Below are 18,931 nucleotides of genomic sequence, written 5' to 3'. Positions count from 1 at the left end.
CCAAAGGATTCTGAGGCTTTTTCTTTGTTCAATATCAGACAGATATATATATTTTTTGGTGCGATCAGGAAGCCCAGGAGAAAATGTCAGACCCTGTTAATCACAAATGCCACCATTTTCTCCCAAACTCTCATCTTTCCCTCTCACGGGGCTTTTCAGAAATAGATTATCCACCTCCTTCCTCCTCTTCCTCTATCCCCGTAACACCTCCCCTGGTTGTGTATATGTGTGTGTCTGTGTGTGATGTGTATCGCCCTCAATCAGTGTTGTGTCGCGCCGGAGGGGCCGAAGTTACAAAACACTCCCCCCCCTGGTGAAATACTGGGTCAGTGGAGCATGAGTCTGAGTTTCCTGGAGCAGCCCGTCAGCTGAGCAGCCGGCCAGAAACCAGCAGCCCCCGAAGTAACTCCCCGACCGGCCCCTGAAGCGTGAGCGACACATCAGCACACGTTACCCTCGGAGACGGGGAACATGGTTCTTAGAAAGGTGGAAAACTGAGACGCATGTCGAGATGTTTGCCCTCGAGTGACGGCAGGAGAGGAGTGGAAATGAGGAACTGGTGTCAGTCGTATTGGAGACTATGCAGACTAATGTTTGAGGTTTGCCATATTAAATAAATGATGATAATTATCACTTTAGAAACATAATATTAAAAACATAATATTTGTTTTTTGAGGATTTCAGGATACTTTGATTGAAACACTACAAAATATTAAATAAATAGTACATATGTTTAAATTGATAAATTGATCAAATGTATCACAAACAATCTATAACATACCCACTACATTAATGAAATGTATATCCAATAATAAATGAATAAATATTATTGTTTTACAGTAGAATTTCTATTCCAACTCTTTAGTTGCTGCTTTGGGACAAAATCAAATACACAAATACGAAACTAACAAACAAAGGACTGGTGTGAAAATATAAAATAATTTATCAATGTTTAAAAATCTTTTGAACAAAACTGTAGAGATTTGCAAAGTTTTTGTTCTACTGAAGAAATGAAAACAAGAGAATGAAAATAGTTTAAACTGGGTTGTAACGGTTGAGATCACAGAGATCAAGTGTGTGATGCTGGTTTGTACATTTCAAAAGATCTGTTCCCTACAAACATTTTCCCATCCTGAAGACTGCTCTGATCGAACACATGAAGAGGAAGAAGAAGAAGAAGAAGAAGAAAATGCATCTCAGCACATTCAACCTTCCGCCAGCAGCCGGGAATAAAGTGAACTCTCCATCTCCTGAATTCCATTAACTGCTGGGCCCTGGAGGAGCCTCTTAGAGGAGTGAGAGCCATCTTTAACTCATCATGTCTGAAATTGTTTCTGCTCGCCCGTCCGACTAAGGCCCTCCGCCTTTGTCCGAGTGTTGTTTTCTTTCCCCCCCGTTTTTAAATAAAGCTCTGATCTGTCCTGGTTTGAGAGATTTCTTCGTGTGTGTACATGTATTCACCTGAAGGGCTCCGTCTCGTGGACGTCCAGGGCGGCTCCACGTATCCTGCCCTCCTTCAGCGCCTGGGCCAAGGCCTTCTCATCCACCAGACCACCCCGCGCAGTATTGACCATGAACGCACCCTGACGCATCTGTGGTGACACATTGATACAAACACATCAGCACAGGGGAGAAGAGATTGAGCCATTTATTTACAGATGAAAGATCAGATGTGAGCGTGTGTGTGTGTGTGTGTGTTTTTGAGCATCCGTCAGCCTGACAGTCAAATTAATCTAAAGCGAAACATCAATCCGCATTGAATGTCTGTAATTTAGAGTCTTAAAACACGCGACACCCGACAGATAGAGGGAAGGGGGGAGACTGTGATATCTTTGTTGCGTCTGACACCTTAAAAGATCCAGGTGACAGGCGGCCCCTGGGAGAAATAGCGTCAGATGTGGATACAGAGAAGACTCTATCCAAAAAGCCAGAGATGAAATGAGGGATGAGCTGAAAGATGAGGCAATGCCACCACCCCGTGCTGCTTGTGGGGGGGGGGGGCAGGCACAACAAAAAAAGTGTAAGAGGGAGGAAGGATAAAAAAAAAATCAAATGAATATGCTCAGAAGAAAGTAATCCCTTAATCTTGACAAAAGCTGAAATCCAGGGGCATGAAAAGCCTTTACGCTGGCAGGCAGTCTTTTACTAGGCCTTGGTGGTTTTGACACACACAGAAACACACAAGCACACACAGGCAAGCACACACACCCACACACACACCCACACACACACACACACACACGTTTCCACTTTAGGAGCAGAGAACGACTGCCAAGATTTTGGGTGAGGAAAGTGTTCTTTCATTGCAGCCCTTAAGAGGCAGCTGAGGAGGAAAAAAAAGACAGTGAGTTAACTAGGTTAGGCTTTTACCCTTCACCCACTTCTCCTCGCACGCCAGAAACTCAGGGAGAAGGGCGCACTAGAGACCAGGCCGAAACCGGGCGCGTGGGGGGCGACGGACGAGGGGAGAGGGAGATGCCTCTTTGGGGGCCGTTGCAGTTCCTCCGCTTCCCTGCAGGTGTCACCCCAGGCGGCGCCTCGGAGCGCGGTTATTGACTCGGGGAGAGCGGCACTTTTCCCCTCAGCGCTCTCAGCCCCCCGCTGTGCAGCCGAGTCGATATATTTGCTGTAGCCACGGGCTGGCGCTAATTGCATTTGACAGAGCAAAGGAATGAATTTGTGTCCAGCTTTGGTGGAGCTTAAGATAAAGAGCAGGGAATGTGCAGGCAGGCTGCGGCTGCCGCTTCCTCTCTCCCTCTCTCTCTCTCTCTCTCTCTGTATATATGCACACCGACTATAATGCTCGGTGGGACGGCCTCCAGGCTGTCAGGGTAATAATACACCAGCAGCTCTGCTTGTCTACCTGTAAGATAGCGCCGCTTTAAGCCCAGGTCAGGTCACAGCTGCTCAGTGGGATGTTCAGCTCTGTCTGGATGACACGTCTGCCTGCGTGTGTGTGCGTGTGCGTGTGTGTGTGTGTTTTGTACCTGTTTGATGGTGAAGTCGTTGATGAGGTGGTGGTTGTGTTCGTTCAGGTTGCAGTGTAGGGAGACGCAGTCGCTCTGGTAGAGCAGGTCCTGCAGGGTGTAGACGCGCTGGACGCCCAGCGAGCGCTCCAGGCCGTCCTGCAGGTAGGGGTCGTAGAAGATGACGTTGAAGCCGAAGACCTTGGCTCGCACCGCCACCGCCTGGCCCGATCGACCTGAGGGGACACGCACACACAAGCAGATGGTGATTATTCGTGGTCACAGAGGAGCAGAGATGTATTTCTGTTACATTTATATTTACCTCCCCCTAGGAGGTTATGTTTTCATCTGCGTTTGTTTGTAAGCAGGTTTACGAAAAAATTACTGGACGTATTTCCACTGAACTTGGTGGAAGGATGTGGTTCAAGTCAGGGAAGAACCCATTTTTGCATTTTTCCGGTTTTCCCAGGGATTAATTCATCGATCATGATGTAAAAAAATTAGGGGACTGATATCTGTGTGTGTAATTTCGCAGTGTGATGATCCGCCCCCTGATCGGGATCCGCACATAAGCTCCTCCACAAAATTTCATGGACATCGGTTAAATACATTTTGCATAATCCTGCTAATAAATAAACAAACACAGATGAAAACATAACTGTCTTAATGGAAGCAAGGAAAGGAAGAGATGGATGGATGGATGGATGGATGGATGGATGGATGGATGGATGGATGGATGGATGAGTACAAGGCTGTGAACACATCATAATGAATCCTTATAAAAGCCCCTAACATCGGCAGCGTTGAGTACGTGAAAGAACAAAACAAAAAACTTTCAGACACCATTTAACATCCTACGAAACTGTGAGGTAACATGAGGCTGAGAGACGCCGCGTCTCTCGCAGCCATTTGTTGTGTAGGCGTGTAGCGAGTGTCCACTCTGCTCAGCAGCAGCAGCAGAGAGGGAGAGAGAGAGAGAGGGGGAGAGAGAGAGAGAGGGAGAGTTATGAGAGAGGGAGAGTTATGAGAGAGAGTCGGATGCTGGTGAAAAGGATCGATAACGTTCTTTACACTCACAAGTTCCTGTCTTTGTGATGGAGTCACATCTTAATCTGAGGCTCTACAGCTGCAGCATAAACACTCAGGACACTAATCCTGAAATCTAGTCTTCTTCATGCAGGTGATGGATAATAAACTGCTATTTAAGACTATTTTCATTAGGTTTTTATACAGTAAAACTAAATATGTTTTGCCAGCCCTGTGTATTTCCACTTCTGTCACTTTTTCACTCTATATTTCCCAGAATACCTTCTGCCACCACACAGGGCACGAGCATGGACTTGTTGTTTTCAAACTGTTGGTTTAAAGTGTGGGTTGAAAGAGCCATTCTGACGACGACAGTGGTGGTAGCAGCGGGAGGAGGAATGAGTTTTTCCACTAAAACACTCCAGGTCGTTGCGGCTGCAGTACAACCTGATTTACAGTGTGCGTGTGTGTGTGTGTGTGGGGTTGATGTTGAAAATTGGCATCTCAGCATCTTCTACAAGGACTTTTTACATGTGTGTGTGTGTGTGTGTGTGTGTGATTGCTGGAAAATTGGTGCAAAGTGGTGGGTTAAGATAGAAACTGCATATTTTAGCTTAGTACAATAAATTCAGTTGAAGTTGATATTTTCTGTACTTAAAAATATCTCTCTAGCTGCACTGGAAATAGTCTAAATATTCTAAAAGATTCCAACTGTGTCTTTTTTGTCTTTAATATCCCTGAGAACCAAAAACTGAATTTCTCAGCCTCCCTCCTTCTCGCGCTGCACTAATCAATGTCACCAGCAGTGAGTGTTCACTGTCACCAGAGGGCTCAGGTTAATCTGAATTTGACTGATCTTCAACAGCTCACATCTCCGTGGTCGACCTTGGCTTTGTGCTGCTCATTTATCCACAGTCAAAGGGACATCTAGCACATCAGATCAAATTCTGTGTCTGCGTCGAGCCAAACTAACGATCATTCCTTTAATAATTTACATCATAATATGGCAAAGGTAGAAAAAGCTGCAGAGCAATTGAACTCGAGATCAGTACAACTATTCAGAATATATACTATCAAATCAAAAACCTAATATGCATTAACATTGTCACTTAAATAACTAAAGCTGTAATTTAAATGTCTTTTTATTTAAATGTTATCTCTAATTATTTTCTAGCAGGAAGTAATTCATTTGGACGATTTTAAAATCATTGCGTCCATGTACATTTTCAGATGTTATTGTGTCTTTGTGTTCTTGAGTGTGATTCTTTTTTCCCGTCTTGCTTTGAATTAACTTCAGTAGTAAAAATGCTTAATTGTCACACATTGTTATATAATTTTTGCAAAATTATATTCATAAAAATGATAAAGTAATGATAGTAAGTAAATATATTGGTTATCATACCTTCCAATTACCATAATAATCATAATAACAAAAGCGTCTGTCCAATTTTATTGCCTTTTATTCACGAGCATTTACTTATTTTTTGGGGCCATTAGGAGGCAACAGAAACAAGTCATAAACACTAAACTGACATATTATCAGCTGTTGAGTTAATATTGGCAAACGTATTATTACACATTCAGCAGATATGGAGCAGCAAACTGAGCACTCATTTGAATTTTCTTATAAATTTATTATTCACTCGCTCTGCTAACTTTTTGGTCCACACCAACTGCAGACAGAAATATCTGCTTCTTTAGCAGTTACATTTTCCCGAAACACAGTCAGGTGATGATTATCTGTGGGTCTGACACCTGAATGACAACACATGTGGATACACATTCCAGCTACATTTAAACGATTGTAATTATACAACCATTATATAATATTGACTACAGCAGCTTTGACTGGGTTTTAATCACAAGTAGGACTCGTCCTTTCAGCAGCTAAATAACAAAGACAGAGGTGGCTCCTCTTATGAGAAATTATTCATCATTGACAAGAACATGCAGGACGTCAATAGTCACCTGTGACTGTTTTCAAACCCTCGGCTCCTTCTTATATCTGAAGGTAGGAGCTGCTGTTTCTGAGGAGTAAAACTAATCCAGGGAGTAATAACTAAAACAATAGTATTACATCTAAAACAAGTCACGTCAAATGAATTTGTCAGAGTGTTTTTAAGAGTGCACAGGCCTTAAAGGATGGAAGTTAACTTTAAGTGCTCCTGTGGCTATTGTCCCCACCAGAGCCAGAGGTTTTGTCTGTCTGTGTCATTGCAGCCTGCAGAGTTGTGCGTCTGGCTGTGTGTGTCTGTGTGTGTGTGTGCAGAGTCCCACAAACAAACACCAGGAGGCCTCCGCTCTCTCCTCAACCTCCCGCTGGCAGTGGACACTGTGCTGGAGACGACATGAGCCAGGGAGACCGGGAGGAGGGGAGGGGGTGGACGGAGGTGGGAGGATTGGGTGAGAAAAAATAAATTGGTGGGGGCGCTTTTCTTTGCCAGGACCCACTGCACAGTAAATCTAGGCAGATGTCTGGGACTTGAAGGGGGGAGGAGAAGGTTGTGTGTTAATGTGTGTGTGTAAGTGTGTGTGTGTGTGTGTGTGTGTGTGTGAGTGGGGGGGGTGTATGTGGACACAGAGATAAGGTGGCACTCTGGAAAGGTTTTCGAGCGGACAGAGTATCTGTCAGCCCAGTGATGTTGTCGAGACAGGGCAGAATGACACACAAACACACAATCAGCAGTAAAACACGTGCAGGAGGGGACACACACACACACACACACACACAGACACACACACACAGAATCCACGCAGCCATGAGGGGTCTGAAATGGCAGGGGCGAGATGTCGAGGGATCACAGCGACACGGTAGAGAAGTTGAAGACAGAAGACGGGAGAATAGCGGAGGTATAATGGTGAGCGTCAGAGCAGTGGGATGAGAGAAGAGAACAGTGGCAGAGAAAAGGAAGTCAGCCCGGAGGGAGGTGAAACAGACAACCTTGAGATAATCTGTGGGACGGGCAGAGGGAGAAAAAATAACCTTATCAGGGCAGGAAAGCAGACGGCAAACTGAGCAGGGAGAGGATATGAAAACAGAGGGGGAGGCATGGAAACAGAGCGAGAGAGGGAAAAATAAAATAAGAGTAAAGGGAAGAAGGGAAGAGTTTCAAATCCGCTGAGGGAAGTGGAGGCGTAAATGCATATTTTTTATTTACCGAAGCCGATGAGGCCGAGGGTTTCGCCACGGATGCGGGCGGCGCCGGAGGCCACCTCGCGGATCTGCTCCACGCTCTGGACCCGCGTGCCCTCCCGGAGAGCCTGGTAGAGCCAGGTGTTTCGCCTGTAAAGGTTAAGGATGTGGCACAGGGTGGAGTCCGCCGTCTCCTCCACGGCTGCCGAGGGAATGTTACACACAGCGATTCCTAAAGAGAGAGGGAGAAAGAGAGAGGGACGAAGACAAACATTAGGGAAGAGATGAATATATCAATATCATAATGTTTTGAAACATGTAATTTATCATTATAAAATAATCAGGATGATCAGCAGATCCTGGATTTAAAAAAAACTTTTATTTCTCAAGAAATAATAGAGATCTTTACGTGTAGAATGCTAATATATATGCAGAAATTTAATGTTGTGCAGATCTGAATAATTATATTTTTAGGTCGGTAACTGTACAGTAACAAATATTCTTTTCATCTATATAATAGAATGGATATTCTGCCTATGTTCAATGTTAACACTTTGCGGAAAGTTCCTGTGTATATGGAATATGCATCTGATCTCAATACAAGTAAATTAACATCGCAAAACTGAGATAAGAGTAAATTAGGGTTAGTAAGAGATTGATTGTGTGTTTGAAACTGGATGAATTTGATTAATTGTAAAACATTTCTCTCAATATTTATCACCGTGTGGCAAATTAATGTAAAAATACATTTTCTGTATTATCATCTCATTGATTCACACAAAACAGAAGCTTTCAGAACGCATCTGGATATTTGTCATTACAGTTTTCACATAATTTTGTAAAACAATAACGAGACATGGTGAAAGCGCTATAATATGATCCTATTTCAAATCAAGATAATGTATATTTAATTATTGCAGAGTCTTATTCTATGTAAACTTGTGAATGTGCATAACGTCGCAACTTTTAGACATTTTCAGCCACTTTCAGCCACAACTTCTCCTCCAGTGCATTGGCTCATAATTGTGTTGCATTCAGGGAACTCAAACCTCCTGACCCTGTGGCATTACCTTGCTTATCTTCCACAACACAAAGGTTTTTTTGTATATTTATTTATTTCACTGCCACACTTAAGCACGTCTGCCTGCCCTCGCTCTCCTCTAATGTCCTCATCCTCACCCTGTATCTCACAGTAACAGCACAGCCGCGCGTCTGGACGGCAAAATAATAATTAAAAAAACAGAGTCCGCTCAATCAGTGGCCTCTTTTCTTCTCCCTCCCCCCCCCCAAGAACGGCAGCCGTATCAGCGCCGCCTTCTCCAGCCGCGATAGCTTTTGACTCCTGCGTTGCGAGGCAAAGCGCCTTTGGTGAGTGGGTGGCGGTTAGACGCAGTATCTCGTATTGGCAGGGAAATGGCAGCTTTGTCAAGTGTGCGGGTTGTTTGAGCCACCAGCCAGCAGATAGATGTTCAGAGGGAAAGACCAAACTCTCCTCTCTCTCTCTGTGTTTTTTCCTGGTTTTCTGTCTCTTTGAACATTCGGGCTCACAGCAGGGGGGGTCCGCCATTCACTCTTTAATTCAGCCTTTGATACCGCTCTCAAAATCCATATTGTATGGAAAAGGGAGAGGAAGCGGTAAACACGTTCAGAGCAGCCTGACTGTGAGTCAAATCTCTGTCTGCTGTGTGATCTCACTTCCACCTCGAAAGGCAGCGCCCACCTTCAGCCAGTCACTGCCATTTTAATAATACAGGTTAGTGGCGCGATGAACCGTCCAGTTAAGAGTCACCTAAATCTGATAACAGGCATCGTACGAAATCCTCAATACAACATGGGATAGGAGAAATTTAGCCATGAAACTAAGAATGCCTAAATCAAAGGAACTACGGGGTCTCTGTGTCTTTGACTGGTCATATCTCTTTTAATATAGGTTCACATGTCGTTTTAAAGCTCTTTTCAAGCTCCTAATTTATCTAAACAGTGTGCTATCCCCTATATAAATTAAAAGCATGATGCAGGATTTTAACAGTTAAAGGTGAATTGGAAGAATTACATATTTTAAAATCGGTAACATTTTCAGCACGGTAGTTTATAATAATCATTAAATCTTTTATCACTTATCTGAAGTGTGTGTGTGTGCGTGTGTGTGTACATTAGTGGAATCACAATTCAGTTCGTACCCAGCTCTCCGGCAGCCTTGATGTCGATGTTGTCGTAGCCACTGCCGATGCGAATGATGATGCGCAGAGCTTTGAACTTTTCCAGATCCTCTCTGGTCAGGGTGATGGTGTGGTACATCATGGCTCCCACCGCCTCATTGAGCACCTGCACACACGCACATTGAGAAAAAGTTTGATCCAGCTATTCATACAGAACACGGCCACCAGACCATCTGTGTTCATAATAACCCATGACAATCACAAGATCCCGTTCCTTCAAGAGCAGCCATGAAAATCACATGTCTGCCATGACTTTGGACACTTGAGCCAAATGTTTAAGATTTCACAGCGAAGAGGGCGGGGGGTTGAAGTCATCACATGGTCCCCAGCAGCACTGACACACTGTCCTGTTACAGACCAGAGCTGGAAGTGGAAACAAGTCATTACATTGTCTGGAGGGGGCCACGGCTCTGCACGGTCATCACAATTGCTCTCAGACCCCGAGGGTGGTTACGGACAAAGGATGTGGACAAGTGACTGCACAGAGAGGTCGGGGGCAGCTGATTGCTGGATAACCCCGCAGACCCGCAGAGACACATTTTGTTGAACTCTGATGACCTTTTGACCCATTTACATCCGACATCAGAGTGACAGAGCAGAACTCAGGACACATGACAAACTCACTAAACTAAAAATCACTAAGCAACACACGCATTGCTACTCTGGGCCAAAAGTTTAATCCCAGTACTGATATCACCAACGTGAACATGTACCTGAAACATGCATGTAAATTCTGTTTTGCACTGAGCTCATCTGTGAAGGCAGAGGTGGACGTGGTCTACGCTGCTCCATTCGTCTTAAATCAAGTACACGTCACAATTTACAGGAACCATGTGGTGGCGCTGTTGTATCGGTAGCTGCACTGATCAAAGTAAAATCACAATCACAAGACTTGCCTCTAAAAATGTAAACGAGACACAAATGTTTGAGAAACCAACAACCAGCAACCAACCAAATGTGATGTCGAAAATCTCAACGTGTACTTGAGTAAAACATTCACATTCACCAGTCTGACTTCAATTACCTCGATGGGGCCGTCACCGTTAAAGACCTGCTCCTCTGCCACTTGACATGGACAAGGTGACCCGGTCTGATGTGGATCTGAACTATTCCCCCGTCAGTATCAGCCCCTGTCAGCACCTACATCACTGCTCTGCATTCACCTCCAGCCAAACTGCATTAGCCTTCCTGTGATTAGCAGATTAGCTCTGAATTTCCATACAGCTTTTATTGGAGCCGTGTCCCCGACCAGGCCCTTTCAGATACTAGTTCAAGGTTAAAACACTCCTCACACACACACACACACACAAGCACTGACACACACATGCATCTCCCTCTGGGCTGAGCCTGGAGGTCTGGTGTTGTTTTTGAGCCGGAGGTCTTTAAGTGCGAGCAGTGAAATCGTCTGAATGTAGTTTACTTCAATGGAAACTCTGACCTAATCTATATCCCCCCCCCCCTTACTCTCCACTGTAACTAAAGCCTTGCTGCTTTCATCATTTCTATCATTTCTGATGACGCCCGGGTTTGGCAGCGAGCCCTTCCCTTTTTGGCCCGGGTGAGCGTGAGAGACAGAGAGAGACACAACTTAGCGGTACTCGTCCCACAGTTTGTGTGTGTGTGTGTGTGTGGTTTGCTGCAGAGAGATTTTATGGCTATGAAATCATCCCACCAGTGAGCGGAGTGGATGTACTGGACGTGAGAGCTGGTTGTAACACTGAGAACAGACTTTCTCCACCTGGCAGAGACGATCTGCGGTTTTTACAAGGCCTTTTTTTTTTTTGTTGCATTCAGCACTTTTTAACGGGTGATGTGGTCGTAGTATGTTACAAAGAGAAAGCTCAGATCCTTTATTGATCATAACTTTTAAATCCACTTTGGCAGTGAAGCAGAAATGTGAGTAAAATGGAGAAGACTGTTAAAATGAATGAATGAATGAATGAATGAGGCTCATATGATAAAGTGAAGCTTAAATAATAATAAAACATCTCTACACATAAGTGAAAAAAAGGACGAGTTTGATATTTTGGGTACAAAACCTGATGAGATTTCCATGAAAAGATAAAACCAGAGTCAGTCCAGTAAGTTACTGAAAGAAATAAAAGTGGATGGAGAAGAGCTAGAAGAGGCGGATGAGAAAGTAATAGAATAATTGGAAGAAGAAGAAGAACTGGAAGAGGAATAAGAGGAAAAAGAGTTAGAGGTAGATGAAGAAGAAATAAATGTGAAAGAAGGAGGAGAAGCAGATGGAGTGGAAGATGTGAAAGAAGTAGAAAAAGTAGAGAAAGAAGAAGAATAAGAGGAAAAAGAAGAGGAAGAAGAAGAGGAACAAGAAGAGGAAGAAGGCGTGAAACAAGAAAAAGAAGCATAATTAATTGTGAATTATGTTTTGACAAACAGGAATTTCCAATCTTTCTTCATGGCAGTCAAGAGATTTGAACCAGCAACCTTTCATATCTCACAGTATCTCTAATTTACAGCACAGACCTGACATTCATACGTAGTATATTTCCCAAATTATGAAAAATCCCTTTTAACGAGTGCTGAGACAAATAGCGGAATAACTGATGAGTTGATCAAGAGAAATTAATAGTCGAACATGAGGCTTAAAAGCCAAACATTCACTAGTTCCAGCTTTTCAAAAGTGCGGATTTGCTTCTATTATCTCAGTTGTACGACAGTAAAGTGAATATCTTTGTGTTTTGATTTGTCGCTCGGACAAAACAAACCATGTAATTTGGTTCAATGAATTGTAGAAAATCCCGGTGGATCATTTGCTTCCGTGATTATTTCAGCCCTCAGCTTAACGCCACAATTGGATGAACGGCATCCAGCAGCAGTGAACAGAGTGTGAGGCCAATGTTGACACTGAGCCATATGGGCAACCATCCAACTTCTACAAGCCACATGTGACTCTGAGGCTCTGCGACTGTGAGAAAGACGAGGGATCATCGACCTTGGATGATGATGATGAGGATGTTGGGGCCCAGGTGCTTGCATGCGGGATTCAAAATGATATTGTAACTCCATCTTGATCAGTACTGGCCTGCGTGTCGAATCGTCCCCCTCTGACCCGAAAAATAAGAGATAAGCAGGTGGAAGCTTTGAAACAACCTCGCTCAACTTTCATACTCCACCCTCGACCAGACTTTCCCGTGAGTTTCTGTGTCTGTGGACAAAGGAGAGTGTGGCAGCTGGTGTCTGCGCTCACAACATCACAAGCGAGAATCATCATCGGGCGCGTCTACGCATCCAGGAAAGCAGAGATTGGACATTTTCAATCTGCATCGGCCCTGTGGGTATCTAGGCAGCGAGTTATTACAGTGAACTGCTGAATATGCTGGCGAGGTGAACATTACAATCATGTTTTTCCTGATAAGGCAGTGTTAAAACAAACAAAAAGCTCCCCGCTCCCCCTCTCTCCGCGCCGCCCGAGGTCTTTGATTGAATTGATCTCTATGCAAATGCCTCATTTTTAATATGTCCCATTTTCATAAAAAACAGCGAGAAGAAAGATGTGGCGGCTTCTCGCTCCCGTCTGCAGATGGAGAGATAGCACTTGGGCGATACCCATCTCTGTGGCCATGTATTGTTTTGCAGCCATGGTGCAGCATAAAAAGCAATAAAGAGCCTCTACAAGCCAATGTAATTACACGGCATCCCCGCCATACAAGAATCTCTATTAGAACAATGGCCCTGATACGAGCGCCGCGCTCCGTGGCACAAAGTGACATTAAATCATAATGAAGCCACTGTATTTTAACTGGCAATTGCATATGGGGCCAATATAACACACTGCACATACCGGCGCTGTGATAGGAATAGAACGAGGCAGACAAGTTCCATCGCTCCATCAACTTTCTGCAGTTGTAAAGTGTGAAATGCGTGTGTGTGCATGCGAACGTGTGTGTGTTCTACCTTCTCGTGTATCTCCTGTGTGGACTGCGCGTCGCAAAAGGCAACAGTCGCCAAGTCTTTCAGGATGGGCATCTCCACGGTGCAGTCACGCCCATCCAGCAGCGCCACCAGGGGGCGCGGATGCATTGGCCCGTTCATGATTTGGGGCCGAATACCTGGAGACAGATGGAGGAAAGAAATAAAAAATTATTTTCATATACAAGGGAATATTTTTTCATGGTTATCAGCGGAAAGAAAACACAGCTGGCCATACATTCCACATTCTGTGTTTGCTGAGAGTTGCATAGTCCTTCCGGTACAGTGAAGTCACACATTTCTGGCTGCACGTGGACGTCCACAGGGGTCCATGTGTACTCTATCTGACGTGGGAGGAGGACAACGTTTACGTCACAAGGACCATAATGGACCCCAGAGGACCGGCAGACGTGGAAACTATGAATTTGGCTTAAATGGCAAACTGACTAGCAGTGTGAGTTTTCTTCGTCATACGTCATTTGCCCCAGAAGTTACAGCAGAGAGGGTGGGTAAAGCAGATATGATGCAATTATTGGGGCGAACAAAATGAAACGTCCTCTTACTTTGAATAAAAGTGGAGACTTCTCTGATTTTGAATATAGGTGGAAACGTTTTAGATAATGTAAGTGCACAAGTCAACAAAAAATATAACATAGGTCTAATAATCTTTAGACATTTTAATGGCGAATTGTTACATATTAATTCTTAAAGTTTAGTTTTTTCTTGTTCAATTGAAACAATCATGAAATGACGTCGTCCAACTGGCTGGAGTCAATTCATCGCTACTTTCTTACAAGGAAAAAATAAGGTAATTATCTGCTCTTTGTGTGTGTGTGTGTGTGTGTGTGTCCATATAACATGCACTTGTGTGTGCACATGTTCTGATTACGATATAGTAGGAAGCAGGGCTTCTCCCAACTAACAAGTGTTGCTCAATAAATCAATGCACCTACTCAAGACTGGATTAGTCCACAGTCTCACGTACAGGAATCCTCTCCTGGCTCCCAAACACACACAAGCTCTCACACACACTGACATGTGAACATAAGAGTAGACCATATGCAGTTTGCAGGTGTTGCACATACATGCACTCAATCATAGCAAGAGGAGAATATTCCCTTGTGTGCACATACGACAACTGCACAGCGACATGCACACACACTTTGCTTGTTCTCCTTTCTCAGTTCAAAGGAGAGGATCCTACATTTGCTCCACTGAGTGCAACCAGCAGCTGTGGAACAGAGAAAAAAAAAAGAGAGAAAGCTGCACCTTCAGAAATGAGTTTCACTGCTGCCCTGCCTCAAAAGAGCCATGTATCATTGAAATGGAGAGCGTTGGAGGAAACGCTACAAGCCTGAAACAAACCCACAGCCAAATCACATCTGCACTTCAGTGCACTTCACAAAAGTGCACGTTGTAATTCTGTTTTTTTGTCTCCGCTCAAACTCTTTCTCCTTCCCACTCGGCACTTTTCTCACTTAGAGTGAAGAGAGTGCGAGGAGAGCCGAGCTCCCTGGCGGCCTGACCTTCTCACACATCCGACTGAAACCGACGTGTCACCTTGAGCAGACAGACAATTACCAGTCCTGCTTCATACAATGTTAACAAGTGAGGAGCATCAATATTCATGCTGAGGAGCGGAGTGCGGCTCCGACACCAGCGTGTGGATAGATGGAGCTGATAAGGGAAAGCAACATTTCCCCACTGAGTGCTGTGGCCCTTCTCACCGCTCAGGTCGTGATCTTCACATGCACTCTCCAGCTCTGGATCTGTCCAAGCTGACAAAACAGGCCTAAGAGTCGCCAGAGATTTCCCGACGGATGTTTCCCTGTGATTTCATGACATCACTTTTCTTATCTGGTGTTTACGCTCTCTCTCTCTCCTCTGGTTTGCTTCTAAGATCCATGTCTGGACTCCTAAAGCGTGACCTCACTCTGTGCGTGCATGTGCGACTGGCGCGCAGGTGTGTGTGCGTTGGTGTGCTCTTAAAAAGTTATCCCAGGGATTAGGATGACGTCAGGGTTCGAGATAAGTAGGGGGAGGTGAGAGGAGGGCTCATTAGAGACACGCTCCATGGGATTACAGCAGCAGAGGAGGCTGATTAAGGCAGATAAAGGTGAGATTATGAGATGAGAAAGTTGTGTGTGTGTGTGGCCGTTGCACAAACAGCCTGAAACCTACGGCGGGGGAGACAAACAGGGGGGAGCATGAGGGAGGGAGGGAGGGAGGGAGGGAGAGAGACAGAGAGGAGCGAAATGAAAATGTAAAACGAGCGTACATAAAAACAGACTAAACACTGCCTGTTAGCCTGAAACGCTCCCAGGAGACACATCAGGGAAGAAGAGGAGGAGGATGAAAAGGAGGGGAAGCAGATAAACGACAGGAGACACACAGTGAGAAGCCCGGGCTGACGGAAAGCGAGCAGTCCAGCAGAACACAGCCTCTCTGGGCAAGGGGGTGGGGGAGCGGAGCGGAGGTGTCGTCTCCCCGTGCCTCCCGCTTGTTGTCATGGCGATCACTTAACAGGCTTTGGCTGCCAGTTTTAATGCACTTTATTTTTGGCACCGCTGGCATCTGAGCCCGGGAGTTGAGGTCAGAGGCGCAAACACCCGTATCCTCCTCACACTCACGGTCGTAAGGGGCGGGGGAGATGTTTTTCTCTCCTGACAGACAAGACGGAGAGCCCCCCCCCCCTGCTCCTCCTCACCCAAAACCCACCACCACTGTTTCCATGCCTACTCATCACACTCCCCGTTCAAGATGGATGACATGTCGACGGCAAGGTTGATGCGTGGCAACTTGGCTGTCTGTGCCACATCTGCAGCTGACAGCTCGTTGAATATTAATGGGGGCAGCTGGTAAAGACTGGGCGGCGATGGCCCGAGAACCAGAGCATCAAACCGGTGAGGTTGTCGAAGTGCGCGCTCGTGCACTTAATGCCTGGACGCATCAGAGACGGTGCACGCATGCAAACAGGTGCAGAGAGGATGAGCTGAGTGATCGAATAGGAAGAGAATTAACCAACTTTCATTGGAACCAGCTTCTCCAATATGAGGATGATCTGTTTTTCTCTGTTTTTACATGATTGTAAATTCACTATTACATCCCACTGAGCCCTGATTCACGGCTATGGGCGTTTCCCACTGTTTTCTGACATGTTATAGACTTAGCAATTAATCCACTAACTACAATGGCACTCAGTGGAGCATATTCCTTTATTCACCAAATTGTAGATACTCAGATATATCAACACCCTAAATATACCTGATCAATGAATTATTCTTTGAGAAATCAACAAAATTTCGCAATTTTAAAGAAAGTGAAAAACAAATTCTTGGATAATCTCCCTTATTCGGATCGCCACCAAAATGTAATGGGTTCTTCCCTGACCCATACCACATCCTTCCACCAGGTTTTGTGGTAATCTTTTCAGTTGTTCTCGTGCAATCTTGTTCACAAACCCACAAATGAATGGGCAGGGCTATGAACACAACCTTCTTGGCGAAGGACACTCATCTTCAGATCCCACATGAAGCTTAAAGAGGATAAAACGCTCCGGATCGCACCTCTTTCACATCAAACAGTCATTTAACGTAACTTGAAGTAAAATCAAGAATATTGATTCAGGCTTCAAATCTGCATGGCTGTTTCCGACTCAGAGAAACGACCCAGGACACCTGTTAGTGTCTCATCTAACCAGTAGTTACTTGTGTGTAACAAATGAAACGCAGCAGCAGTGGGTGTGCAGGTGAGAGGAGCTTCGGATGAGGCAGCAGGGGAGCGGAGCGGCTGGCAGGCTGCATCCAACCCTCAGGCAGAACTTCGACAGGCTGAACTCCATGAATCATCCGCTGGGTTTCTCTCCGTCTCTCTGACCTTTCAGTCCCTCACTCCTTCAATCTCCCTCTCGCCGACTCTTCCCTCCGCTACATCTCACCCCATCATCTGCAGTGTTGTATTTCTCTGTTCGCTCGCCACGATATCTGCTTCTCCTTTAACTCACGTGAATCTCTTTCACACCTCCTCTATCATTCCTCCGCTGTCTTTCCATAATCACCGACCCTCCTCCCTCTGCCATCCGTTCACCTCGTCTGTCATTCATTCTCTTTCCTTCCCTATGGTTCTGTCGTTCCAGGAGCTGCACTGTGTGTTTGTGAGTCTCCTGTGTGACAGATTGATTCTCACTCTCGCTGATTTTGATGGAGGGGAGGCATGGAGGTGACAGGCAACACCCCCTCTGTGGTAAACTGACAGCATGTACATCAAACCAGTCTCTTCCAGAACCACCAGGTCGTCTGTCAACGCACAGCGCCGCCATATTCACAACGCCGCCTTACACGGTTCTGTTGAGGTGTATGTAACCCGCTTTTAAGCAACTCCCCTCTTTGTGCATTAAGAACAGTCTGCAATAATGTGTGTAATTATCTAGAATTTCATTTAATGTGTTAAACTGTTAAAAACTAATTTTGGACAATAAATGTAGAGTAAAAATAAACTGATATACCTTCGTGTTAACATCGTACTTTTCTCTTTGTCTTTACTCAAGATGGTAACAGTCCAGGAGCGATTTTCTTTAAACGTTGCACTGATTTCATCAATAACTTACAGATCAATAAAGTCTATGGATCTAGCTTCACCCTGAGATCTACATTACAAGCAAGAATTGTTTCAACAGCCTTTAAATGACATTTCAGTGTCAAGGATATTTTAATTACATGTTAAAAGTTTAATTTGATCTATCTATCCATCAATAAATACAAGCAGGGACAAAAAACACAAAAATCTTCACTAAGGCTGAACAGTTCCCCTTAAATTCAATCAAACTGCACCAAAATGCACACACTCATAGATATCAGTCCCCTAAATAATATTTTCCTCAAGATCCATGAATTATTCCATGGAATTTTTTATAAAACTCCCTATCTCGCAATATTAAAGAAAGCAATAATAATTTCAAAAATCCTGGATCTGCCCCTTGATCTTCCCTGATCAATATCGCATCTTTCCACCAAAATGTGTGGAACTCTGTCCAGTGGTTTCTTTAAAATCTTGCTAACAAACAAACTAACCAACCAACAAACGGACAGGGTTGAAATTAAAACCTCCTTGGCGGAAAGAAAACACATTTTAAAAATGTTATATATATATATTCTACACATCTAAAATACTTTTATGTTTCCACCAAATCCAGCTCAGATTGAATGTAAAAGCTTTTGACCTGCAAACGTCCACATCCACTGTGACAGACCCTCACAGCTCCCTTGTTTCAACAGCGCAGCACAAGCTCATAGAGGCAGTGTGCAGAAATGAAGCATAGGCTGTTCAGCAGGTCCGTCGTGTTCTCCGCATGCAGGCTCTTGGTTTAAAGCAGCTGTTTGCCGCCTCACTGCGAACAAGCCGCAGATTCAAGCAGAGTCACGAATCGAGCGGAGACAAGAAGAGGACACACACACACACACACACACACACACACACACACACACACACACACACATATTATCAATGTGCACTTTGAGGGAAGGGGTGGGGGTGTTGTGGAGTGTTGCGGGGTCATGTCAAAACCGCAGGAGGCAGAGTGCTCTTAATTTCACTCCTCCATTAATTAATCCCCCTCATTTCCTTTCCTCTGTGTTCTCGCTTCCTCTGCTTGTCCT

General features: G+C 44.7%; 1 protein-coding gene across 8 annotated transcripts in view; it reads right to left on the bottom strand.

Moving 5' to 3' along the window:
• Nucleotides 1-18,931, bottom strand: part of ctbp2l (C-terminal binding protein 2, like) — a 98,395-nt gene that overhangs the window by 5,342 nt on the left and 74,122 nt on the right. For 7 of the 8 annotated variants that reach the window (XM_035145102.2, XM_035145103.2, XM_035145100.2 and 4 more), the window contains 5 exons: nt 13,263-13,417; nt 9,306-9,450; nt 7,151-7,357; nt 2,988-3,202; nt 1,462-1,592 (listed from right to left, as the gene is read on the bottom strand). In XM_035145102.2, the coding sequence (XP_035000993.1) occupies nt 1,462-1,592; nt 2,988-3,202; nt 7,151-7,357; nt 9,306-9,450; nt 13,263-13,417 (853 nt within the window). Of the gene's footprint in view, nt 1-1,461; nt 1,593-2,987; nt 3,203-7,150; nt 7,358-9,305; nt 9,451-13,262; nt 13,418-13,515; nt 13,592-18,931 lie in introns of those variants that run through there. The other variant, XM_035145101.2, reaches the window with a different exon arrangement.

This window comes from Hippoglossus stenolepis, chromosome 21 (genome assembly GCF_022539355.2).
Source record: "Hippoglossus stenolepis isolate QCI-W04-F060 chromosome 21, HSTE1.2, whole genome shotgun sequence".
NCBI classification, from domain to species: domain Eukaryota; kingdom Metazoa; phylum Chordata; class Actinopteri; order Pleuronectiformes; family Pleuronectidae; genus Hippoglossus; species Hippoglossus stenolepis.
This window is presented reverse-complemented; position numbering and strand designations above follow the sequence as displayed.